Source organism: Rhinolophus sinicus, chromosome 2 (assembly GCF_057876585.1).
Source record: "Rhinolophus sinicus isolate RSI-liver-muscle chromosome 2, RSI-T2T, whole genome shotgun sequence".
NCBI classification, from domain to species: Eukaryota; Metazoa; Chordata; class Mammalia; order Chiroptera; family Rhinolophidae; genus Rhinolophus; species Rhinolophus sinicus.
In genome coordinates, this window is record NC_142502.1 from 97,709,070 (window position 1) to 97,735,933 (window position 26,864).

The 26,864-nt window shown below is 44.4% G+C and overlaps 3 protein-coding genes across 19 annotated transcripts in view; 1 reads left to right on the forward strand and 2 right to left on the reverse strand.

Moving 5' to 3' along the window:
* Window positions 1-7,106, reverse strand: part of NFYA (nuclear transcription factor Y subunit alpha) — a 25,777-nt gene extending 18,671 nt beyond the window's left edge. For 3 of the 13 annotated variants that reach the window (XM_088795758.1, XM_088795751.1, XM_088795746.1), the window contains exons 1-2: window positions 6,562-6,701; window positions 407-555 (exon numbers count right to left, since the gene is read on the reverse strand). In XM_088795758.1, coding sequence (XP_088651884.1) covers window positions 407-481 — 75 coding nt within the window. In that variant the 5' untranslated portion in view covers window positions 482-555; window positions 6,562-6,701. Of the gene's footprint in view, window positions 1-406; window positions 556-6,186; window positions 6,447-6,561; window positions 6,733-6,989 lie in introns of those variants that run through there. The other 10 variants (XM_088795753.1, XM_088795752.1, XM_088795750.1 and 7 more) reach the window with 9 other exon arrangements.
* On the forward strand, window positions 7,053-13,930 carry OARD1 (O-acyl-ADP-ribose deacylase 1). 5 transcript variants are annotated; one of them, XM_088795763.1, is made up of 6 exons: window positions 7,053-7,186; window positions 7,886-7,965; window positions 8,296-8,440; window positions 9,462-9,520; window positions 10,510-10,622; window positions 12,141-13,930. In XM_088795763.1, exons 2-6 carry the CDS (start codon window positions 7,927-7,929, stop codon window positions 12,241-12,243), a joined length of 459 nt encoding a protein of 152 aa, XP_088651889.1. In that variant the 5' UTR covers window positions 7,053-7,186; window positions 7,886-7,926; the 3' UTR covers window positions 12,244-13,930. The 5 variants fall into 5 exon arrangements, with proteins under 5 accessions (XP_088651889.1, XP_088651888.1, XP_088651886.1 ...); XM_088795762.1 differs by having other exon boundaries at window positions 7,175-7,312; XM_088795760.1 differs by lacking the exon at window positions 7,053-7,186 and adding an exon at window positions 7,188-7,326.
* Window positions 13,931-14,723: 793 nt separating this feature from the next.
* APOBEC2 (apolipoprotein B mRNA editing enzyme catalytic subunit 2) lies at window positions 14,724-26,582 on the reverse strand. The gene is made up of 3 exons (XM_088795759.1): window positions 26,298-26,582; window positions 17,534-18,095; window positions 14,724-15,147 (listed from the first exon to the last, which is right to left on the reverse strand). Exons 1-2 carry the CDS (start codon window positions 26,426-26,428, stop codon window positions 17,552-17,554), a joined length of 675 nt encoding a protein of 224 aa, XP_088651885.1. The 5' UTR covers window positions 26,429-26,582; the 3' UTR covers window positions 14,724-15,147; window positions 17,534-17,551.
* Window positions 26,583-26,864: the final 282 nt, after the last annotated feature.

Sequence of the window (26,864 nt, forward strand, 5' to 3'; positions counted from 1 at the left end):
AGTATCGGTTTGTGTATTGTGGCCAAAGTCTTACCTGAACACAAACTAGCTTAATCAAGAACAAGCAAATTGAGTCCAGAAAAAAGAAAAGCTCCAAATTTCCATTTGAAAACAGATTATAGGTAATTTTACTTTTAATAAGATAAAAGGGGCAATTTACTATTAACCAGGCCCCCATGAAGAGTCAATTCTAAGTGGTCATGGACTAGAAATAGAGTTCTGAACACAGAGAACAGAGGAGAGATCGCAACAGTTGCAACAGTTTCAATCTTCAAAGAGCACAAGTGACTGCAGCACAAGTCATCGGAACCATCTGTATAACACCTGGCACCTCTCAAATAATTCCCCAACCGAGCAGCGCTGTGATCAGTGCCACAGCGTGTTTAGAGCAGTTTGACTTCCGTACCTGCTGCTGAATCTGTCCGGCCTGTACAACGATCTGCTCCGTGGAACTATTGCTGTTCGCCGTGTACTGCTCCATGATCCCTCCACGTTAGAGTCCCGTATACGCTGAGGTGCACCCCCGAGGTCCTACAAGTGCGAGGTGCACTCCTACTAGAAACGTTCGGGAAGAAACAAGAGTAAGATTGTCAGTAAAGGCCGTGACAGATAATTAACCTTGATAACTTATTACTGTTATTTTATTTGCAAGAAATCAGAATAAGAAATTTTATATTCAGTACCATTTTTAACTAGGGTTACATGGCACAATTATGACAATATCATAATGTTATTTCACCTGTTTTAAAAATGCTTTTAGTCATTTCATACCAGCAACCTTACCTTTCAATACTACAAGAGCAACACTTGCACCTCAGAAGTACTCATTAAGCTACAATATCACTTTATTACAAAGGCTTGTTTAATACTGATTTTCAAGTCTGCACATGTACGTTAGAGAATAAACAGTTTAATTTGTAACACATTTGTTGCCCACAAAACTCTAGTCAACCACATACTAGAGTTTAAAATTTCAGTTTATTACTTAGTAAGTAAATTATCCAAAGCTGAAGTCAAACATTTTACTTATCAAAATCTCCATTTAGTAGTACTAAGTAAGAAAGCTCTAGGGAGGATTTAGGAGTTTGCATTTTAATCTAGAGCAAGAAATAAAAAGGAATTATACTAATGCTAAAAATGATTATTTATAGATTAGATATAAGAAAAAAATTTAAATGACATACTAAGGCTATGATTTTCTCTAAATAGAACTTAGGTTTTCCCCACTATTGAATTTGAATGCCTAATAAATATGCCATCCTTTATTGTATAATTTTATTATGGCAATTTTCAAACGTATACAAAAGTAGTGAGAACATTAAAAGGAACTCCCATAGCCATCACTCGACTTCAACAATTCTCATCTCATAGTCATTCTGTTTCACATATATCTCATCCACTTTCCACCCATCCATGAATTATTTGGAAGCAAATCCCAGAAACTGCATTATTCCCCAAATCCATAAATACTTCAGCATCTATCGCTAAAGAGTAGACTCTTCTGTCTTTATCATTTTCTCATGACACTGTCTCTTATGATATAATTTCAAACTTTAAAAAATTAGTAAGTCCTTAACAGCATCAAGTGTCTAGCCAGTGTTCAAATTTACCATCCTTATACACTTTAACAGTTGAAGACTGCTTTTTGAAATAAGGACACAATTAGGTATTAATAAAATGAAGTGATAATTGAGAACCTTGAATAAACATCTGATTCAAAAATTTAAGGGTAATCCATCTTGGAAATAAGAGAGAAGTACAGGGGTGTGTGTGTGTGTATGTATTCTCTCTCTATATATATATCTATATCTCTATCTCTATCTCTCTATCTCTCTATAGAGAGAGAGATAGATACACACACACACAAAATGTAGGTAAATCTTTTCCCTCAATTTTCCTCAAGGCCTTCATAAATTCTAAAATTTGAATGACACAATTATGTGAGCTAAACTGCACATTAAGCAGCAACGCAAAGCACAACTCTCCATAGACACACATGGTGGATGAGATTAATCACGTGTAAAGTGTCTCAGTATTATGTCAAAGAGAAAATCGAAACATATTCAAATGCATGCCCCGGTATTTAGGAGGAAGTGTATTGATACCTAAAATTTACTTTGAAATACATCAAAAAAATAAGATAGATTGATGGATGAATGGGTAGAAAGATGGATAAATATCTGATGAGGCAAGTATGGTACAATGTTCATGGTAGACTGTAGTGGTGAGTACATAGATGTTTACTGTAAAATTCTTTCAATTTTACTGTATGTTTGAAAATTTTATACTAAAATGTTGGAAGAAAAATTAAACAAAAATCAATCAAGCCTATCTTTCATAACCAAAACGTCTGTAGTGAGGGAATGTAAGAGCTGTAAGTGACAGGATGACTATGCCATCACAGCACCAAGCAACTGGTCACACGGTTCTCCAACTCACTACCCTCGCTCTAATAAAAAACTCACCAAGCAAATATCGAGCGATAATTTGGATTTACATATAGAGCAGCAATACAAGTAAACTTGATAGCTATTTTTCATTGCATACTGACAAACTGGCTTTCAGATGTTTACACCAGTCTCTTCTGAACTGGTTGACTGAGACAGCTCCAAGGAGATACTGGGAACAGTACTGAAAATTTTAATCAGGTTTTCAGACATACTAAGTGGCTCTGCCAGGGAAGTGAACAGTCTTCCCCAAACTCTATCTTGTCTCTAACTGCAGTACATGTAATACATTCATGTTTCTAAACTAATAAAATTAAGTTAAGGTTCATGATACAAAAGAACATATGTGATTTCATTTATATGAAACCTTGAAAAAACAACAGTAATCTAGAGACAGAAAGCAGGTCAGTGGTTCCTTGGGACGGGAGGAGAGGGGTGGAGTGGGGGAGGGAAACGTGGGAGGTTGATTGGCATAGAGCACCTGGAACTTTCCTGGGTGATGAAAATGTTTTCTATCTTCATTGTGGTGGTGGTTGCATCGGTGTATAAATTTGTCAAAACTCATCAAAATGTAAACTTAAACTGATTCCTCTTTCTGTCTAAACTATACCTCAATCAAGTCGATTTCAAAAATAAGGATCATGAAAGAATGTCCTCTGTTATTTCAACACCTCCCCCACCTCAAATCCCCTTACTGTATGAGATTCTTAACCACTAATTTCCAGACATTTACATCTTACTCAAAGAGCATGGGAATTACTAATAAACATGTCATGCAGATTTTAACTAGTTTATCCCATAACACAAATGCTGCAATTTAAAGGCAGCAGCTTCAAATCTAACAGCAATTCTCTCCCATTCATGTGGCGGTGATTCAGCCTGGAGCACGATATTGAGATCGCTGATGATGAAGGCTGTGACACAGCTCACTGGCTCCAGTAGAGCCATATATATTCCTGTCACTATGAGCTTCAATTAGCAGAACTGCAATAAAATCTGACATTGTCCTTCCTCAAGTGCTTCTCTGCTAAGATTCTGACAATTCTTAAGTCAGCCAGATTTAACCTACCTAGAAGCTTTTGCTTTTAACTCAAAGGTTTGAATGTTTTTTCCTTAAAGAGTGTGTGTGTTTATTCTGATTCTGGCCGGCACGAATAGTCTCGTCCTCCCACTTCAAGGTGCAGAACCTGAAACATAGCTAACTACTAGGAACCCATTCAATGTGGACTTGTGCACATTTCAAAACTAAAACTTCCAGAAAATCAACTATAAGCACGTGAAAAGCCCCTCAAAATCACCGTATTTGATAACCACTCCCAGGTAAAGCCTAGAATAGTAGCTTTCAAACTTCTTTGACCACAATTCACAGTAAGAAACACATTTCGTATCACAAATCACTGCACACATATTTAAAAACTGAAACAAGTGTCATATTTATATTTTATAACGTAAGATACACACTTTGATATTTATTTTATTATACAAATTTATCAGCATTAGTTCACTAAATTGATTTTACAACTCAGCAAATGGGGCCCGATCTTTGTTTGATAAAAGACTGGGGAACTAAGAGCTGTCCAGCTTCTTCATTGTCCAAGAGGTCTCTGGATTAGAGTTCCTAATTTGCTACCACTCTCCACTAATAATGTACATGTCCCAGACACTGTCCTAAAGGTTTTAGAAATAAAAAGAAAACTCTGACAAAGATCCTAACTTCAAAGAATCTTTAAGGTTAGTAAAGGAGTAAAAATCTATCCCGGAACCCCAAGAGAAACAAATATGGGAGTCTGGCAGATAGAGATTTCTTCCAGTTGGGGATAGATAAATCAAGGAAGGCTTTAGGAAAACGTGGCATCTGACCTGGTCTTAAGTGTGAGAAGGATTTATATGTGATGATGTGGGAAGGGGTGGAGTACTCCAAATGAAGAGCCAGCATAAAAAACAAGACTAAAAAGCCCCATTTGTCAAGTGAAAGAGGCCAGACTACTGTCTCTCAAAATTCCAGGCAAAGAAGTTCCTCTGCAGACAGGTGGAGGCTCTACAGATGTTCCGCAAAAAAGTAACCAGACTGTAACTGCCTTTTAGATCGTCTAGCAAAAGTGGTTGTTTTAAAGTCACCAGATACGTGTTTTGAAAAATATGTAAGACAAATTGCCTCGTCTTTTAACGTGGATAATTAAGTGAATTTTTAAAAAATGATTTAAACAATGAGAAATTCACCCTAAAAAGTGAAAACAAAAACTGTCTCCCAAGTTTTAGTAGTAAAAGAGCACTGGACTAGGAGTTTTCTGAAACCTACTAGTTGTATGAGCTTAGTAAATGTGACTATAAAAGCCAGCACCATATACCTTAATCTATGTGCTAGGGATTGCACTAGGCACTTCACATAAACACAAATTTTTAATGTCTCAGGGAAGACATTTCCCTTTGTTCCCCAAAAGCCAGCCACTGTTAATGGGGCAGAGTCCCACAAGTCCGAAGTTTGTTTTTCCAATCTTACAAAATAGTCCTCACTAAGATATACAAGTGCTTTTACAAGCTGGGTTGTCCAGCCTAAACTGTCCCCACTACTGCCCACTGCCCTTTCCTATCTACCCTCTGAGCACACAGCACAATTTGGTGCCTCACCCCATGCTCTTCTCTCTGTGAGCAACGCTCCTGTATTCTTTCCTGTAAGAAATCCCATCCTTCTTGGAGGCCAATCACAAGTGTGGCTATGTTAAGCCTTCCACCGAGGCCATTGGTAGCTCACACATCAGTACTGTACTTTCCAGAACTGAACTTGGTCCCGTTGTAACACTAACCGTTAGGTATTAGTTGTTCACCTGTCAATCTCCACCAGGCAGGGAAGGTTCTTATTTACCTTTACCCACTCCCACCCCAGCACAGAGATTTATGTCTGCTACACACTAACTGCTCCAGATTTGGTTGTCAACAGGTATTTCTTCTAACCCTAATGAAAACCCGACAACATCTGTTGAGAACATGTCAACATGGAATTAGAAAAGGTATTATAAAAAAATAAACCAAGAGATGGCTGTGGACTGAGCTAATTGCGTCAAGCCAGACACGTTCAAAGTGACACAGAAAGGTGAAAGAAAAACGAATTGCACGTCCTCGGGGGTTAGGAGAGTTCACAAGATGAGCAACGAATGAGTAACAAAATCATAAGCAAGCTGTGCAGCCTCCGGGGAAAAGGAATGAACAGGGCTAGCAATTTTCTACAAGTGAGGTTCCAGGCACCGAATGGACAGGACTTCGCGCCCGGGGAAGAAAGGGAGACGGTTTGGTTGGGCTCCAAGACTGAGGTGTGCGGTTCGGGCCTGGCAAGCGGGGCGGGGAGAAGAGGAAATGACGAGCCAAAAAGGGGGTGGCAACGGCGCCGGGCCGCAGACCCGGGCCGAGCGTGCTGGGAGGGACGCAGCGGGGTAGGGGGAGTGGGCAGACGGACTCCCCGCCATCCAGTCCATGGAGACGGCGGGGGCGGGCGGGCCGGGCCCCTCTCCCCGCCGCACTCGGGCCCTGTAGCCATGGCGCGTGTCTTGCCCAGGCTTCCCTGCGGACCCAGGAGGGCGACAGACAGACCCAGCTCACGGAGGGCTGGGGTACGCGGGCCCCGCGGGGGGAGGTTTCCCGTCCCGAGGGCCGGAGCGGAAAGAGAGCAAGGGCGGGCTTAAGTGTGAGGTCGGAACCACCCGGAGAAAACCGCCGAGGCAGCGAGGCGTGCGCGTGTGTGTACCTGAGCGTAGGGGCATTCGTGGCAGGCAAGCCCGCCACTCCCGAGCCAGGGGCCTGAGAACGGGGGCCTAGAGTTGGGGGAACCGGGACGCATCCCCAACTGGCACTGGCACCCTGCAAGTGTTTGGACCCCGAGGTGCCTGCCCCCGGGGGCGCCATCTCCGTGCGGGGCGGCCCCCTGCAGGCCTCGGCCGGGAGTGCCCCGCGGCGCTCGCAGGCTCCCAGCCGGGGGCCCCAGCCACCCCATTCGGCTAGGCTCAGCTCGACTCCCCAGGCTCGACGGGCGCCTGGGCCTCTCCTGAGTGGTCAGCGAGACCCGCCAATCGGGGCGCTGGGGCCGGCTCTGGGCCGCTGGATATTGGCTCCTCACACTCACCGTGCCTCGCTCCCCCGGTTCGCTGCCCGCGCTGATTGGCTCCAGTACCGGACTCCGAAACCCAATCAGAGGCTCCAGCCGCCGCTGCCGCCGCCACTGCCGCTGCCTCGCAAAATGGCGAACCCGAACAAAGGGGAATCGGGCCTCCCTCCAACCGCCTCCGCGCAGGCGCCTCTGAGGCCACGCCCCCTAACCCCCGCTCGGGGCTCGCCCCATCCCCAGTTGAAAGAGCACTGCGCAGGCGTCCCCTTAAGCCACGCCCACTTTCCTAATTAGGTACCACGACCGACCGAAGGAATACGCAGGCGCCCTGGGGACGCACCAGACCTTGCGACTCCAAACACCGTCCTGAACGTAATACTACGCAGGCGCTAACTAGCTTCTTTGCCAACCTCCAACCCCTTTCTATGCGGCCACTAGAGACACACCTCTGGGGCTAATGCGCAAGCGCCGTTTTTCCCCCGCTCGAGGTCGGCTGTCTCGTTACGCATGCCCGGGTGGCGGCAGGAGACTCCGCGGAATTCACCGCCGGAAGTTCGGCGGCCATAACCAAAGAGTGCAGTTTCGGCTAGCTAGCTAGAGGGGCTCGTTTCCGCATCGCTCGGGTAGTGGGCGGCCATCTTAGGTGCGTGCAATTAAAGGGCTGTGGCGGGATTGGCTCCGCGTCTGGACTTGTCTGCTGTTTCCCACCTACCAGGGCCGGATCTGGAGCCTTTTCCCGTGGGGCGGGACCTCGTATCGGCGACTCCAGGTGAAGGGTAACTGGTACGTTGGGGCGTTGAGCGAGCCTTCCCGCTCCTTCCCACGGGACTCCGGGACAGGCTCTGCACCTCGCTGACCCGCCGTAGGGTAGGAAACAGAGAATGGGAGGCTTCTCTAGACTTGTTGCCCTACCCCCCAAAAAGGGGAGGAAGCCTTTCTTGAGAGGCCACCTTTCCTCTCCTCTTGCCTACGGCCGGGCAGTACACTCCCCCTGGTCCGTACACTCCCTAGTTGCGGCCCCAAGTCCCTCCCTTTTTCTTGTAGGCCAAACCTACTGAACTGTCTTAAATCCGCCCGCCTCGGGCGCGGGCCAAGGAGGAGGCGTGTCGTGGGGCCGCCTTTTCTTCGCTGGCGGAGCGGGACGCTCCAGGAAAGCGCGAAATACTAGCGGGGCATGGCTGCCTCCGAACCTAGGCATTCTTCCTCGCCCCGGAACAATTTGGTGTTACTGCCAGAGGCTGAACGAACTCACATTCAGTTGGGGAAATAAGTGGGTGGTCAGGGCGATCTGGATACAATATATTCAGGCTGCCTAAGCATTTGTCCTTTTCCCTTCTCGTAGCTGAAGAAACATTTTAATTCTGGAGATAGCAACTCAGTATCATGGCCGGCAGCCCTAATGAAGATCCAGAAGGAAGCAGAGTGCGTAACAACTATTAACTTAGTGGTGAACTGAAATTCAGAATAATTGAGGTTAAAAGCATAAACACTTTTTAATTAAACCAATAATTGAATTGTCTTGTTTTCCCTCTAGCTGGTTTACTTCAGAAAGGCTAATACAATTTAGGCAGAGACCGTCAGTCTCTTTTCTTTACGCAAGCTTTAATTCATTGTGATTAACCCCTTAAATTCTGAGGATTTGGCTTTCAATGAAAGGGGTGGGGTGGAGGACACAGTAAAAGAAAATGAAAGTAATAGTCTAGTATTTTTCAGTATCTAATAAAACATTTTCTTTCCCTTTGCCCATTTTAGATCACTTATGTAAAAGGAGACCTTTTTGCATGTCCCAAAACAGACTCTCTAGCCCACTGTATCAGTGAGGATTGTCGAATGGGGGCTGGGATAGCTGTACTCTTCAAGAAGAAATTTGGAGGGGTGCAGGAACTGTTAAATCAACGTGAGTTTTGAAAACAGTTTAACTTGCCCTCACTAGAGCATCTTTTGACTGTGTTATATTCATACTTTAATTATTAAACAAGATACATATGCAAAGAGGGAGTTCATAACCACGGAGTCCTTTTAACTCATCAGATTAAGTTTTTCCTCCACAAAAATGGTCTCTAGTTTGGGTCCTTATCACACCAAACCTGAATTCTTGTGAAAGTCGCTGATCTCTTCCTCCTCTGTCATAAAACTCTCTGAGTAATACTCTACTTCTCTGAAACCCTTAATAACACTGGAGTGCTTAGCAAAGTCCACAGGTATTAGCATGGCATTCAAAATCCTCTGTTCACGGATATCGTATTTAGGAGTTTAGAATCCTCCTCTTCCTTACAGACCCCTGCCATCACTTCCTACCAATGATTTTAAACTAGAGATGTGTATTAACATCGTGGAGTTTCTGAAACAGTTGCTCAGACCACAGTCCAGGCTTAATCGGGGTCTCCACTGGCAATTCTGATGCCAGCCTTTGAAAGAGCAATTTCTTAATGCTTTGTATTGTTATTTGTAAACATGACACCTTTTCTTGATTGAAAACTCATAATAATTAGGAACCTTTTTATACACCTATGTTCTCCATAATGCTTAAACATTAGCTCTGTGTATGTAAAAAGATCATTATTGAATGAACACACATTTGGCAAATGAAAAATGCTGTACATTCTAAAATATTTCAAGGCAAAAAAAACACATTAAAGTTTTTTAAGTGAACAAGTAAGGGTGTATTTGAAAATAAGGGCAGGACAAAAGATAGGGTGTGAGGAAAACATTGAGAAAACATAATTAAAGAAGCTGAAAGTTAAAGTACAGTATTTAGGAATGCTGATAAGAAGCAAAGTGTTCATAGGCGACAATAGATTTCTTTAGGTTATTTCTAGTTCTGAGGTTAACTCAGATCTGTAAAGATTTTTTAAAATCTAAGAATGGAGATGAGTGTTTTGATTTTCTTTTTCCTTTCTATTAAATAACTATCTTAGAAAAGAAATCTGGAGAAGTGGCTGTTCTGAAGAGAGATGGGCGATATATATATTACTTGGTAAGATAACTCTCTGAGTTGTAAGGGTTGGTGACCTGGGGAGCTGTGCGGAATTTGTGTTGATCATTCTAGACGGGCAAAGACATCAAAAAGCCTCTGATCTCATGCCAGCTCAGATCCAGTGGTGGTGGTTATTTGGAGCTGTGGGTTAGAAAGGAACATGAAACTGCATCCTAGTTCCATGGGAAAGAGTATTGTGACATCAACCAAAGGTCTGTGTTCTAAGATTTGCAAAAGTTAGGGATGCCGCCCATACTTTAATTCCTTCCTAGTCATAGTGAGACAGAAACAAGGGACATTGCTCAAAGGAGTTTTTCCTCTTGTTCTTCCCTATCAAATGCGCTTAACTCCTTTCCTTCCTCTGCCTCAGTGTGAGATTCTTCCACTTTCCAAATGTTTTTCGGCCCCAGAAAGAGAGTGGCTTCTTGGTGATGGTGCTGGGTGAATTATAGCCAAGCCACTATAAGCTTGTTTTAGACAGCACACTGAGTGGGTTCATGAATGCTATCTTTAAGGCTGATGTTACTCCCAATATTATTTGGGACGCTGTAAGTTTCTCTGTTCTTTTATAGAAAAACAAAAAGCAAGCAAGCATGGTTTCTAAATAAATACACGTAACAGGAAATTTTCAGGTAGTATTGGGTTCTTCCTTTAACTAGAGATTTGCAGCTTATCTCTTGGAAGTGGCACAAAGACTTTCACCTACCTTGCTTAAAAACAATAGACAATAGGCACAGCCTGTTAACCTGGGCTTCTTGAGAAAAGGAAAGATTATTATGTGGCAATGTCTGGGTTTCTTAGGCCCTATGTAGTTGATTTTCCTGAGGATCTCCCATAACTGGAAGGGACACTGACATTTTTCATCCCTGCTCTAGACTATTCTATAAAAATGCAGTCATTATTTTATCAGGATGTTGGGAGAATGTGATGGCTTTTCTTTTGCTATCAATTTGGACTAACAGAAGTTTGAATTCTTTCTTTGTACTCAGATTACAAAGAAAAGGGCTTCACACAAGCCAACTTATGAAAATTTACAGAAGAGTTTAGAGGCCATGAAGTCCCATTGTCTGAAGAATGGAGTCACCGACCTCTCCATGCCCAGGCAAGGAAATCCAAGGCTCTAAGTGAAGATTTAGTTGATTGGTGGAGGTTATTGTCTTATCCAAAGACAAATGGCTTAAAAGCTTAATCCAAAATATAGATTTAAAGGTGGACAATTTCAAAACTTTAAAAAAATCACCAGTGAATCAGTTGTCAGACCTACCCATTTCTTAGCCTACGTTGAAAGAATCAGGGTAATGAACTTAAAACACACAACTGCCTCAGCCTATGTAGTAGGGAGGAACCATTGTTCAATCACATTTAAATTGTAAACAATCACTGCCTTTTAAACTGCGTGCTTGTTTGTCGTCACCATGGGCAATTAGCCAGAGGGAGGCTAGGTCATATCGGCTGTGTCTGGCTGTGTCCTGGATGTGAAGATGTGATATCTTAGACCCTACCTATTGGGAACTTAAGGAGTGACGTTGAGGGTTCATTATCCCCTTTGCCTCCTTTTCAGGCTATGGGCTTGGATTCACTTCTCTTGTCAGTCTAATTTTGAGTTGGGGCTGATCATGCATGCAGGTTTATTCCAAGGTCCAAGGCTACAGGGTGCCTCATCTCACACTGGTTTTTAATGTATTTATGGATTATGCAGAAACTTTTTTTTTAATCACAATTTTTTTTCCAGGGACTTAATCATCACGTATGAAATTAGCAAATTTTTTTTTAATTTTAATTTTTTTATTCTGTTGGGGAACAGTGTGTTTCTCCAGGGCCCATTAGCTCCAAGTCGTTGTCCTTCAATCTACTTGTAGAGGGCGCAGCTCAGCCATGTCCAGCTGCTGTTTTCAAACTTAGTTGCAGGGGGCCCAGCCTTCCATCCCATGTGGGAATTGAACCAGCAACCCTGTTGTTGAGAGCTCGAACTCTAACCAACTGAGCCATCTGGCCGCCCCAGATATTAGCCATTTTGAGCCCCCATTTTTCCCCCTAGGAATGTTGAAGATCGATAAAGTAACATCTTAGAAGAACGGTGCTAGGTAGTAGAGTTTTGTGGGCTGATCGAGGTTTCTTACCAGGGTGTTGCAAAGACCAAAATTGCAATCAGGTTGGCATTTTTCAACATTGCATCTCGACTTCTTTTTTGCAGAGATCCTGTCCTTTGTCTTCTTTTTATCTTCTTTAACTTTCCATTATTATAAGAGTATTTTTAAAATACCAGCCTTTTCCCATCCACCCACAGCTAGTTTTCATCAGTAGGCATAGAAGGATAGTGAGTCTCCCATGTCACAGCAGAATTATACATTTCTAAATGTAGCTTGAAATAATTGGGAAGTGGTAACCTTATTAGGCAAAAGAGAAGTGACAGCTATGGGATGTTAGGGCTGTCTAGAAACAGCCTTGGGTGACTCACAATAGGAATTAACTTCCAAACTCCCACCATGGCTGCCTATGGGCGTAAGACCAGATAACTTGGTCTTATGCTCTGGGTGAATGCGGCCTAAAGGAAGAGGGAAAGAGTGATTGTCTGGATACCTTCGTCATAGCCAACAGAGATGTTTTTTGTCTTTTTCAGGATTGGCTGTGGTCTTGATCGTCTGCAATGGGAAAATGTATCTGCAATGATTGAGGAGGTGTTTGAGGCAACAGACATCAGAATTACTGTGTACACACTCTGAACAGATGAACATTTTGGAAGTGTCCATGTTTTCCTGTGTCATCCTTACTAGGCCATAGGACTGGGCAAACTGACCTTAAAATTGTCAGAAGAAAGTTTCATGTGAAGTAGTCTGTGTTGCAGGCCAGGCTGTATTTCTGTAATTGGACTGGAACTGTGGAGGAGGGATTGCTTGGGAAATGTGGATGTGATTTTTTTTTTTTTTTTCCAGGAAGGTAGGTAGTAGACAGCCTGATGGTAGGTGGGGAATCAAATGTTGGGCCTATGACCCGTGTTTTGCTCCAGGATGCTACCTGATTTGTTTGGCTTGCCACTAGGTGACAGCATTTATTCTACTTCTCTGCTGTTGAAGAGAAACTTCAGGAAGGATGAACATATAATTTTGTGTCTCTTGTAGCTTGTGCATTTAGTTGGTATTGTCCTTATGTCATCAGATTCCTCCTAGGAGAGAATTTTAAAGAATTTTTTTGTTTGTTTAAATTACAAAAATGGGTTTTTACATTATTAACAAGGAATTTGGTGGAAAAATTTGGTGAAAAATGGGAAAATCAGTGTCTTGGGCTCCACTGAGGCTCTGTATACATGTCTAGGTTATTCTGGACTTGGATCATGGAGGATTCACCTGTAACTTAATTTGGAAAAGTCAGAGAGGGGGTCCAGTGGGAAGAGCAGCAAGGTGAGAAATAATGGACAGCAAGTGTCAACATAGTGGAAAGGCAGGTTTTCAGAACCTCTTCATTGTAAACTGCATAGTAATTCTGTCTCCTGTGTAGTTTCTGTGATTGAACCTGTCTGAATCCATTCATGAGACAAATGAAATAATGTATGTTAAATGCCTGACAGAGTGCTTAGTGCAGAGTAATGAGTCAGTTCGCAACAAAATCCATATGAATCTTCTTTAAAAAAAAAAAAAAAGAAGACCCACTCCCCCTTAAATTCTATTTTGGAAGTTGGGGGGGTTAGGGAGGATAGCCGGGTTTCTTTGTGTTTTTAAGCTCCAGAGGATTTTGAGGTATAACCAACTGGGATTGAGAGCAGTAAATATTAGTCTCGTTTTCTTCCTAAGCTAGGAGAGCAGCACTTTGTTTACTCTTGCTTTTGTGGTGGGGAAAAAAAGATTCATTTAGCCAGTGCTTCAGTGTCAGAGGTATTGGGAAAACTAGTGGAGTTTTCTCGCCCCCCCCCCCCCCCACTGTGGTGTTAGGAGTTAAAACAGCAAGATCTACTATTGATTTCCCCTCTAGAGTGAGTTCTCAGTCTTCACAGGACTTGCTGCTTTCCCAACTATAAACTAGATTTTAGAATGGGCTTATTGAAACACCAGCAGAGCACTGTTAAATGTAACCTTTGTACTTTAGACTTGTGTTCTTAACACATTGCAGCCTGATATGAGGCAGCAGTTTCAAAAAGTATTTCACTTCTTTTGTATTAATATTTCTGGAACAGACAAGTTCCAGACAAGTTATCAGGGTGGGGAAGTTCAGGAGCAAGTTCATTATCAAACTTTTAGACTAATGCTTTTCTCCATGCTTTGCTTCTGTTCACATACAGATAGTAAAATTTAAGGGGGGGAAAAGGGAAACAATGTCTAAATGTACAAAACTGGAAATGCGAATGGAGTGATAAAAGACAATGTAGAATCAAACTATTTTGCTAGCTATGCAAATAAATCTTAACACGGGTCAAAACGTTGGTTTTATAGGCTTCTTCTACATTGAAAGGGGTTAGCGTGGATTTTTTTTCATAGAGTATGAACCTTGATTCTTTTAACAAAGCTTAGTCTCTCTGAGGACTGGCTGTAAGTGGAATTGTGGAACTCAGCAGGGATGTGATAAAGTTCTTTGTCATTTGCAGATAGTCTTGGGGTCAAATTCCGATGACTTATCACATTCAAAGCCTGGGGAAAGGAGGCATTGCCTGATAATCAGAATGAACACATTATTCCTGTGAACCTAGTTAGATAGAGTTTGGCAAACACCCAGAAATTCACACATGAAATTTCTACATAGGACTCCAACTTTTTAAGAAATGAGATTTTGATCTCCTTCTGCCATCACCATCAAGTACCACGTGTTGACTACTCTTACATTACGTGCATCTCAACATTGAAATCCCCCTACATCTCACCTCTTTAATCAAGAGGCTCATTGCTTATTAATTGGCTGTTGGGATATGTGTATCTTATAAACAGATTTCCTGTGCTTCTTGTTTCACCCTCTGCCATATTCCTTGTCTTCAGAGAAGGGAAAAGTCAACAATAATCTCAAGAAAATATTTTATGAAGGTCAAGTCCAGGATGAGAAGTCTACATGGAAGAGTTAGCATCTTGTGTTGCCTAGACAAGTCCTGGTTTAAGCCTCCCTCCCCCTTTATAACGTCATGATTTGGTTCGTAGGCCGGGACATCTCTGTTACTGGGACTTGATCACTATCCATAGTAATTTCTAAATGTCCCAAGTTCCTTAAAAAACCTAGTCACAGAAAAACCACACCACTTCTTTTATTAATGTTGCTGGTTATTTTTCTTTAAAAAAAAACCAACTTAACATAAAATGCATTTCTGGACATATTTCAAAGATCTGCGCAGATCTTGGGTCTGAGGCTCTTTGCCTTAAGCAGCCCATTTTTGGGAATAATTAGGACCCTCAGCCCCACGGATGCCTCATGCCTACATATGGTTGCTATTTCTCTTTGCAGCTTACTTTCCTCTTTCCTGGGAGCAGCCTTGGAGAGAGAGGCACAGCTAAAATGATTTACAGCATGAAAAGTGTATTTTGAGTCCTCAGAGGGCTTTGTGCAGTGGGAGTCATTTGTCGAATGTTGTCCAGCTCCAACTGGTATTAGGAAGTCAGGCATATCCCAGATGGCCATACATGTCACCACTGTCTCTGTGGCAGCAGGCAGACCTTGGTGAGAAAACAGAAAGCGTGTTACTGAGAGCAATGCTGGCCCCAAACAATGAAGAGTTTTCTTTTTGAACTAGGGTTTCTGTGCACCTTCCCCAACAAGTCCCTGAAGTTCTCCATAGTCTCCTGGGATTTCTGGTTTACCCAGGATTGAATTTGTTCAATTTTGGTGTGGTTCCCACAGAGGAAGCCCCAGAAGAGATCTGCTTTAACTCTGCTGTCTTGAGTTGACTGTTTGGTTAAATCGTATTCTGTCATTTTTCTAAAAAAGATGGAATAAGACGTAAGGCAAATTTTAACAAATGCCCATTTCTTGGAAGTATTTTAATTAAGTGGAGTTGGTTTTTGGGGCTTTTAGATTACAATTCTGTTGCATGCCAATTTTTTTTGGTACATTTTAACCTTTTTCTTCGGACACATGAGCAAGTCAAATAGAGTACAGGGAAGCATGTTAATGGATCTAGATAATACAGTTATGTACACTAATGGAAGGAGGCTTATAATGTGGAACATGTTCAATAATACTTTATTAAGAATAATTTGACTTAGAAATGGACTTTTCCCTCTAACTGATTTCTCTATTTTAGTTCTGTTTAGCTTAGCATAAGATACAACCCTCAATTATCCCAAATTAAAAGCTCTATTTAATCCTCCTTGAAATGCTTAATTTTTATAGCAGATTGAGCTACCTAATTATTTGACTTAATGGGGACACACACACACACATCCCCGAGGACTTGGTAGTTAGGCAGCTGGAAGAAGTGGCCAGTGACTGAAAGATGTTTAAGAGGAAAGTATACTAAGGTTAAAATGAAGTTACCAGTCATCATGCTGTAGAATCCATGTAGGGTTTATAATTCCAGTGATAGTACCTACACTTAACAAAATCAAGGAATTTAAAAGTTAATTTTGTTGTCTTCAGAGGTCACCCTTAGAAATCTTTTTATCATCACTCACGCCCACTCAGAGTGATGTCTTTATTTTATATGAGCAGAGTACCATGTGACATTACCTGACCATAGTCTCACTGAATTCAATGAATGGGTCCTGCCTTTTGTAAGAAACGGCTGGAATTCGTGTCTTCATGGATTGGTGAATGCTCAGCTGGAGAATTACCAGGCACCTGAGTGCATGTCTAATAGCAAACACCTGCCAACATCAAGCTCCAGAACATTGATATTTTCAAAATGTGTCTATGAAGTGACATCTTTTAAGAATATTAAGAGTGAGAGACACCACAAATAAATTGAATATCTTCATGGAAGCGAACTGCTTTCATGTTTTAGTAATACGTGACTTGTTTCGGAATGAAAGTTGTATAAGAGCGTGGTGAAGACCTTTCCCTGTTGCTGGAGGGCTTTGATCAGTAACTCAGGCTTTGTAAAGGATCTTAGTCATTGCACTGCTGTCGGAGCAAACTAGACCAAAATCAAAAAAAGGTGGTAAAGGATCCTTTACCCTCTTTCCTGGGGGTAATCGGTCTGTGCCTGCAAGAGTCTAATTTACCCTCAGCAAGAGGCCAAATTGGCCTTAATTGTGTCCTAATTATTTGCTTAAACAGCTAATTTTTACTTCCAGTTCTATCACATCTTGGTATCTGTAGTCGCTACTTCTGCACTGCTGCCTAATGTACAGACATCTTTTTAACCCTTTAAACAGTTCTGCAGGGAAGGAGTTGTTGCTGTTACTATGCCCATTTCTGCATTCAGCATTTTTCTATGAGTTCTGATGAGGTCTTCTCAACATTAAAAAAAAAAAAAGTTCTTGCATTATGCATTCACACAGCAATTTGTCTCCCTCAAAGCAGAACCATTTTGAAAACATGAAAGCTGCTCTGGCCAAAAAGAGGTTGAATACAAATTTAGGGAATTTCAAAAGTACCAAAAGTGATAAAATCGCCCGATGGAATGAAACACCTGCTTTCGAGAAAAACGGAATGGTGGGATTGCAAATGGGGGTGGGAGCAGGGCATGTACAATTACTGATTCTGGACACGTCCATGGGGGCATGCTTAGGTAACTGAAATATCTTCCAGGCTATGGTCGGGTAGCAAGCTCTTGCACCATCTAGATCTTACCACAGAAAGTCATTCTGTCTCATCAAAGCTTTCCGATTCCTGTCAACCTTAAATATTCCATATGATGGGGAAAGTTAATTCGATATAAAAGGGTTGGAGGGAAAAGGACTTAGAAGGATTGAGAAGAAATGAAAGAAGCTGGGGTCTTCTACAATGTTTTCACCAACCAATCAAAAGAAAAATCCTTCCCAATCAAAAGAAAAATCCTTCCCAAGGAAAATCGAACGTCCCGCTCAGTCCACTGGACCTCAAGCCTTCTCCCCAAGTTGACAGTTTACACAGAGTGATGGTTTACACAGAGTGACTCACGTGAGGCCGAGCCGTCGCCTACTTCAGGATGTCTGCCAACTTCTCCTCGTAGTACAAGAAGTTCTCCTGAATGTCCTCCCAGGGCTCAAAGGACTTGGATTCGCCCTCTTCTTGCTCCACAAAATTCTGCCAGATGTACTCGAAGTCCTGGGGCTTCATGATGCGCAGCCTGCAGCCAGCCTCCTTCAGCTTCCTCAGTGCAGCCTGGACCTCCGGCTCCTCCCACATGAAGAGGCGCCCCACCAGAATGAGCAGGCGCAGGTTCTTGGTTTTGCCGAGGGTTTTGATGATGTTGTCAGCGCACGTTGCGCAGGGGCTGGAGGACACGTACCAGGTGACATTGTAGCGCTTCGCGGGGTCGAAGGTCGGCACGATGGTGTTGAAGAAGGCTTCCTCCGCGTGGGCAGTGGCGTGCTCGTCCTCCAGGTATCCCCGGGTGGCCTGCACCTGGCCTTCCTTGTCCTGCGCTTCAATCACATAGCAGAGGAAGGTCTTGTTGCGCCCTGAGCTGTACTCCACGTTCCGGAACTGAAACTTAAAGTAGTTGACTGGCAGCCGCTCTCTGGGGGTTGAGGAGACAAAGGCACAGGGAAGACGAAGGATGAGTTCTAGCTCCTAGGACAGGCCTGGAGGAGGTAGCTCTGCACGAGCTCAGGCCCATTCACTCTTACTTTTAAAACAGGCCTCGTCTATGGTAATGTCAGTGACAAAAAGGCATGAAAGAACCCAAAAGGGAGGAGAGGAGAGAATTTGGAGAGAGATGCATTCTGGTCACCCCTTTAGGAAGGGTCTCCAAACACTCCATCACTCCCAACACGTAACACATGCGCACATTTCTAAATTCAGCGACTTTAAAAACCTTGGCTCTACATTAGACTCACCTAGAGGACTCTACAAACGTCAGTGCCTGGGCCCCACTACAAACCAATGAAAGCAGGACACCCGGAAGGGGGGCCCAGGCACCAGCATTGCGACAGTTCTCCAGATGAACCTAATAGGTGGCCAGGTTTGAAAAGCGGTGTTCAAATAGTAATTTTGCAAAGTGACTGCATGTCAACTTTCTCATGACAGCAAAACAAATATTTAACAACATTTCATGCTTTCATTCCCCCTCGTCACTCGTGTATATTGCATCTTAGGCATGGAGTGGCCTACAACCTGCAGTGCCATGCTCTCCTAGTGACTTTCTCAAGCCCTGGGGTGAAAGAAGAGTTCTCACATGAGTGTCCAAGAATTTTTGTCTTTGAGGCCACACTACCTAAGGGTATCTTGATAGGATTTAGCTTGTATGTAGTATTGAATCATTTCAAAACCATGAAAGAGTTGGCCTCTGCTTTCCAGATGCTTAGCATCTAGCAGCTGGATTCTAGCTGGACAGAGAAGTACATAAGGCAGCTGAGAACAAGTGAAAACGGCTCCAAATGAGTAGGTAGAGTGAAGGATGTACGAAGGCTCTTGAAAGTTTCGCTCTGATTCGGGGGGCAATAGAGAATCGTTATAGGTTCTTGAGTAAAGAAAGGCATAATAAACGTCACATCCATGGAAGAGGGCTGTGGGGGCTTTAGGCAGACAGAGTGAAACTGGGGAAAGCCTGAAATGAAGACAGCCCACCTGGTGTCCCCAGGCTTGGTGATGAGTAATATGTCCAGTGGCTTCAAGGGGGAGATGGATGATTAGAAAATGAAAGCAGCAGAGAAAGGCCAAGGGTGTTGTTTGTTTGTTTGTTTGTTTTTAAAGTTGCATAGTAAGAAGAAAGAGAAAAATGGAGAGGAGCTAGAGAGGGCATCAGAGTTGGCCGAGTGTTTTTATCTTTTATGTGTATGTGTGTGTTTTTCTAAAATTGGGAAGATTTGCGCAGGTTTGAAGGCCTAGGAAAATGAGGAGGATTTAACAGGAGAGACTGAAAATGCCAGAAGGAGAGCGAGGAATGAGTAGCAGCTGTACAGGTTAAATGTTTTCTTTTTAAAAAATGTAACTTCTCTGGCGGCCCCCGAAGATACATGTGGCAATCATTAACTCCGCCCTGACTTCTGTTTCCCCAGAGAGGTCACCCAACTCCCCGGGCTGCAGGGGAATCCCTGGTGTTCCAGGGCTTTGGCTTCTTCGGGATAAGCAGCAGATGCCAAAGAGCTGAGTGAACTTGAGCTATTTCCCTGCAATACTCCCTTCCCCCATCACCAATTTTTCTCCACCCAAGTTTCCATGTCTCTTGCTGTCAAGTTCAGTTTCCACTGCGGAGATGGATGTGTGTGAGGACCCAGCCCCAAGGATTGCTTTGGGTACTATACTTAGCTCTCTAAGCCCCTTCTGTCCCTGGTTGGACGTGTTTATTATTTACTTAACATTTTGGGAGAATGGATGGCCTGATGGTTCCCCTCTCCTCTTTCAATCCCTGCTGAGATTAGCTCTCCCTAATTAAGCTCACCCCACCAGACCACTCCTGAACTTTGCCAGTTGCTAAATGATCCCTTCTCTTCCTGGAGTGGTTTTTTCCTCCCAAGAAGCACACAGCTTACCTTCCTTACCCAAGCCCTTTTTTGCTCTTCAAGGTCTTTTGCCAGACCACCCCCAACCCCACCCCAAATCTAATCCAGAGGATTAGACTATGATGGATTCTCAGGTGAAACCCTTGGAAGTATATAGTAAGTCTTCACTTAACGCTAGATAAGGTCTGCGACTTTAAGGGAAACAACGTATAAGAGGAAACGAATTTCACCGTAGGCTAATTGATGTAAACAAGACTTAAGCTCCTACAGCATCTCATCAATGGTGAAAGAAATGCCTTATTTGAGGACCTGCTGTATTCATGACTGCATGGTTGGCTTGGGGGCTTCAGCAAAATCTGCCTGTGTGGTCCCTTAGGTTTCTTCTGGAATCCCCGCAAAAGTATTGCTCCAACTTTGCCAGTAGAGCCCAGCCGTGAGTCTGAATTTGGTCCAGCACACCAAATCGGCTGGATGGCCTGAGACTGCTGCTTTTCTCAGCCCCTCTTAAGCTCTGCTGTTTTCCCCTCCCTCCTCCTCTTCCCTGGCAAGGGGAGAGGACCCTGAGAAGCGTGAAATCCGAGGGAGAAGAAGAAAGTTCACCTCTCTCTAAATATCTTTTCCAACCCCTCTGGCTAGCAGCCTCATGGTGTTACAGGAAGAGAGGGTCCTTGGCTTCACGTAGGAAAGAAGTCAGGCGTGAGCCAATATATAGAGTTTAAAGGAAAAGTAAGTTTATTTAGCAGAGAGTCAGTAAGAAAACAAAAGTCACCCAATAAACAGAGTGGCCGTCTCTAATTGCTAGTGGAAGAGAGACCCTCTCCATCCCCCAGGCTAGGGTTTGTATGTTTTCCGCTTCTATGGAAAATTCATTGGTATGGGGGGGGGGGGGGAGAGGAGAGATGAACAATGGTGAGTTTATCGTTAACTTCAGTAAGATGCAGGAACAATAGGGACAGGTTTGTTTTTAACTCCTGTGAAGCACAACCTGTGCCTTATTTGCAGTGGGCTTTACTACGGGGATGGTCATAATGGGATCTCTTTTCTTTATAGCCTTGGATGGTCTGTTCTGTGTGATTCATTAGCGTCTGCCTGAGCTCTGTGCCTGGCAGCACGCAGGCAGCAGGCCTGGAATCCAACCTCCTTGTTTCTTCTGCAAAAGTAGTCCTCATGCCTCTTCCCTATATTAGTTCACCTTCCCTATATTAACGGTGTACCTGTCCCGCAGCAGAAACAATAGGGTAAGACAGAACAGGTGCCTCAGGAATGGAAATGCTTTCGAGGGGCAAAGGAATGTCAGGGAAGGTCTAGGCTCCCTGTCTTTCCTTTGGACTTCCTCAGAGACTAAGCTTGCTTGGCTTCTCTCCTTTTTGGTCTTCTGGAAGGAGCGTAAAGGTCAAATGAGGTTTTTTTTAGGCCTCTCACCAGGGAAACCCAGAGAGCAGAGTTGGTTAGAGGTCTGTCTGCAACTTCTCCTGGGAGCTAAGACAGCATGGTCATCTTGGGTGACATTATAGAATCACAGAACAAGTCAACATTATTATGCCCACTAGTAGAAGGAAGGAAAGAGTGACACTAACTCTTAGATAATCACAAACATCTTTTTTTTCCCCTACTGGCATGATATGCCTGAGAACCATATTTCTTATACTCTCAACCCCAGCAAATATTTTACTGTGAAAGTGGGGTGTGTGTGTACGTGTATGTTGGAGTGATGGTCAGGAGAGAGATGCTGAAGGTAGAGGTTTTCACCTGGACTCAGTCATTTCTTCTGGCACAGAAATCAACAGCATTATTCCTATCCCCTCCTCCCATCCTCACAGAGCACCTCTTTAAGCACCACTTCCTCATTCTTTCTGCAAACAAGGCCATTCACACTTCATCTGCTTAGACGCAGGCTACTGGGCATTGCAATTCTCTATGCGAGGAAACAGACTCCTAATATCTGGAAAAAATGGTCGGCTTGCTGGAGGGTGAAAGGATGTGAGTAAATGTGTATATATATACAGAGGGTGCCCCCAAAATGTATACACATTATAAGAAAAGAAAAACTATTAAAATTGTAATACTCAATATATACTGATAACAAAAGATGAATACAAGTCACGTTTGACTTCTGCAATTACAAGTGGTTACCATCAGTGTAATTTTAATAGTTTTTTCCTTTCTTAAAATGTGTATACATTTTTTTGGGCACCCTCTGTGTGTGTGTGTGTGTGTGTGTGTGTGTGTATCTCACGTTCACATTTAAAAACATTTGCATTTTGCATTTCCTAAGCATAAATCTAATAGCGAAAAGAAGCAACCCAAAGGACAGCAGAAGCTGGTCTGAGATTAAACATTTGCTCCAAGATAATCAATGCAGTGGAAAATCCACCCACAGATAGTTGAGTGTTGACTCATTTCAGCTTTCCTCACCAGACCTTTCATGACCTGCTCAAAAGAGGCAGAACTGCTGGCTTTCAGGTTCCTTTCCCTTTTTCAGACCACGTTCAAAGTGGATGCTAAGGAGTGGGCCTTGTCAGAAGGAAGAGGGCAGGGCAGCAGAGAGGTTTCTGACAGACTGCCTTCCTAGAGCTGAGGAGGAGTTTGACGGGCTGCTAGCTCCTGATTTGCAGTTCTGGATAGGATTCTGCCCGGGCAAGCCATGAGCCTGCCCCTTTTCCCTGGGAGGCACCGTCTTTACACTGAGCTTTGACCTTCCACCAGCTCTCAGTGGAGGTTAGGGTGGTCAGAGAGTCACTGGCTGTCTTCTATCTTAATGGAACAAACCTTCCCAGCATGCTCCAGAGTCCAGGTGAGGGGGGAGGGCCTCGTGGCATTCAGAGTGGTGTGGAAGGCACCTCACTTCCTGCCTGTCCCTTCTCCTCTGAACCCTGCCTCGTCTGTGTTGCTCACGTGGTCAGAGTAAACTACTGGAAGCTGAAGAAGTGGTTGGAAGGAGAATCACTGCCTGTGCCATTCATCTCTGTTCCATAATAGCCCCTTGGAGAGCACGTTCAGCTTCATGCATAATCATACACAACATAACTCCCCAGAGACAAAGACAGACACACAGGTGCTGCCAGGCCGAGCCACAGTTGCTCGTCACTGGGATGGAAAGATGGGGAGACAACCAATTCTGCTGCTCCAGAGCTCCCCTAAAGCAAGCTGAATCCCGAGGCAGCCACGAACCAGTGACAGTCTCTTCTAAGCCTCGGGCTGCTGGATCTTCATGTATCCTGAACTTGGCTCCTCAAGTTCTCCCCACAGGTAATGCCGCATCCCAACACATAATAGGGGCTCGTTTGTTAGTTTATTTATTTATTAAAAAACAAATATTTATTGAGTACCTGTTAGGAGCTGGGTACTCTTCTTGGTGCTAGCACCAAAGCAGTTAAAAAGACAAAGTCTCTGTCCTCGTGGAAGTTAAATACTAGTGGGGGAAACAGGCAGGAAAGACATGATTCCTAGTCAGTAAATATTTGTTGACTATAAAAAGACTCCTCTTTATGGCTTTGTCAGACACAGTGTGACGATTTGGAGTCAGACAGTCCTGGGGTTCACGCCCTCCTCCATCCATTAGCTTTGGGCAAGTGACTCTAAGTCTTGTTTTTTCTCATCTGAAATATAGGTTGAGTGATCCAACCCTTCAGATTTTGAGCAATTGTCAACATTCAAGAAATTAAACCTGGTACAAACTAATGGATGATGTGTTCTCTGGGCCTCAAATCTTATCCATTAGTTCTCCCAAACCCCATCCCTTCTCCTCATCCTCTCATTTTCAGAGGGTCCTCTCTTTTAGGGCTGTGCTAGTTTAGCACCTAGCAAACTGAAAGGAAGGAAGGAAGGAAGGAAGGAAGGAAGGAAGGAAGGAAGGAAGGAAGGAAGGAAAAAGAAAGAAAGAAAGAAAAAAGCCCCGCATTCTAACATTTGCTGATTTTTGCAAACACTCTCCTTCTGGAGATTTCAAGAAACCCGTGTGGAGTCACTGAACATAGAGTCACTGAACACAGACTCGGGAAGAGAAGCACATGATCCACTCTCAATGTGAGATCAAAGGGTGGTAGCTTTAGACCTTTTCCTACCATGTTATTTTGTTAATGTTCTTATGTCTACTTTCAATCCTGAGTGCCCTATTCAAACCAGAATCACCACAAGCAGGGTATCTACCTGGTACTCCCTCCCCACCTCAGACTGTTTCCTGCAAAGCCACCTGCTCTTCCACTAGTGAGTACCCCAAATGTAAGGCACCCAGACCCATTTCCTGTGGGAATCCAAGCTAGGAAAGGACCTGCTTGGGACCTCTTTGGCTCCAGGGCATCTAGAGAGGGAAGGAGAGAGGAGAGGAAAGCTCTTCCCTCATCCTGTCCCTGCACAGAGACAGCCACACTTCTGGGCTATTTTAAGCCATCTGTTTACCCAGAAGGGCCCAGGAGACAGATCTCCACAGCTGTTACTTGTGACTGGGAAACACTCAGGGCTCCACCTCTCTGGAGCTGCTCTCAGAGCGCCCAGAAAGCCGCCCACTGTGCCTCTTTTTCTGAGTCTTGGGTCAGGGTAGCCTCTGAACCTCACTACCTGGCAGATGGAGAGAGGTGGAGCTGTTTGGGAAACCTGGGACCCAGAATGAATAAGAGAACAATGGAAAGGACACTTGGCTGCCACTTACTGGTTCTGAGGTCTTGGGCAAAATCACTCAATGTCCCTGACATTCAGTTGCCCCATCTGACAGTGGCAATAACATATTTCCCTCTCCTAGCACTGTGCTGAGGGTTGAAAGAGCTCATGCATGGGAACATATGCCGTGATTATAAAGCTCTGAACAGATGTAAGTTACACCAGGGGAATTTAACCCTTTAGCATCCACCGCCCTGGACCCCCAAAGCCTGTTCAACTCAACAAACCTAGTGTAATTCTGTTCTGGGACCTACCCCGCTCCTGGAGAGATCACAGCGTGGGCATGTCTGGGACCAGGATGGCATGGGCCAGCGTGCTTAGGTGTCAGAAAAAGGATCTCCTTCCACAGAGAGCCACTGGAATCGAGGAGTCTCCTGGCCTGCCGGCAATAGGCTCTCCCTGTGACTATGTTAAGCTGTGCCTGTTGCTTTTTTCAGGGTAATGGTTGGGCATGGACGAATGCAAGTTCAGGGGTTCTACACTGACATCTTGCCTCAGGAATTAGGATGCATTTTCTCCCCCTCAGGTTCTCTTAGAAATCGGAAGCTATCTGAGCTGGAAGGGACCTTAGGAATCAACTCGCATAACTTCCTCATGTTACAATTGGAAAAACTAAGGCCAGGACTGGAAAATCACTTGCCAAGCTTAAAACAGCAGGTCCAAATTGCCAGAGCAGGTCCTTCTGCCCCTTGAAGGCACCACACCTCCATTCTTCCTGAAAATTCTCTAAGTATGGTCCCTACTCTGCCCGTGGGCATTGGTGGAGAACCCCTGGAAGGAAACCTTCGGGCTCAAGAGAAAAGGTAGCCCCATGTGTCTCCTTTTTAGTCTTCGTTCAGGAACTTAGCAGGGTCATCTACTAAAGGCACACAGAGAGGAGTGAAGGAAGACCACTTGGTCTTACTCCTGAAGATGGCGTGGTCTGGACAAGAGAGGGGGACCCTGTATGCGGCCTTCTCTTTGGGGCTTCAAGACCTTTGCTCTGGGTCCTGGTTCCTCCAGGCGGGAGCTGAGGGGGTGGGAATACCTCCTCTGTCCAGAAGCTCCCGGCCCTGGCCTGTGATACCTTCTCTGTTTCCTTGGGGGTGAATGTGGACAGTCCTGGCGAAACTCAGAAAAGACAGAACAAGGAAAAACCTGCTTTTCAGTCTGGCTTAGGAAAGGATGGGATGGTTTTCCTTGTCTTAGGGTCTCCTCCTCCAGAGGGAAGCTCTAAAGAAAGAGCAAGAGATATACAGCTAGAGGAGAGGCCCACTCAGAAGCAGAGAGAGAAATGGAGGGAGGATTTCCTTTGCCTGGGGCCACACCTAAATGTACCAGTGTCATTCTATGTCCTTACCAAATTCCCCAGGACTAAACCATTGATATCCCAAGACCCGGCAGGTGGTTTCATTCTCTGGGCCTCCAAGGAGTTTCTCCTATCCCCCCTGATTAGAGGGTCCGTGGTGTCACCCCCAGAAGCCAAAAGGGCTTTGCTGCTGTGTCTCCTGAAGCCCCTACCTTTCACACCTGTGTACTCACAGTTTCACCGTGACCCCAGCTATGATCTTCCTGAATCCCCCAGCCCGTCCCCAGCTCATGCTTTCCCAGAGAAGACGATCCCAGGCCACACGGGCTCTCACCCTGTGACAATCTCAAAGGGCGGCAGCTCAATCAGCTCCTTCAGCGTCTCGGGGTCCTCCAGGTTCTCCAAATCCTCTCCATTCTGGGAGGCAGGCGCAGAAGCCTCAGCAGCCTCTTCTTTCTGGGCCATGGAGGAGTTGTGGCTGGGGAGTCACTGAGAGAGCGGAGAGGCAGCAGCCTGGGCCAGGGCCTGGCAGCAGAGTCCCAAGCAGCTGTCAGCAGCTCTATCCGCTGGGGGATGACAGGCAGAAGACTGGGCAGGCCAGGCTGAGCGCGCTCACCCTCTCACCACAGGCTTTATAACTAGAGGCCTCCTGCCCCTCCCCCAGGCCCTCTCCCTTTCTTTTTAATTGAGTGACAGTGGGTGCTGGGATGGCCGGGCGTGGGGGTGGGGGTTGTGGAATGGAAAATCTGGCCACTAGTAGCTCCTATTTATCAGTAGGCAAAGACAGGAAGTTGGCAGGTGGGGATGGCTTGACCTGCTCTCCCTCTCTCCACCGGCTCACACATATATTTATATTCTCTCCCTTCTCCTTCCTTACCTTATATCCTTCCCTTTGTTTCCC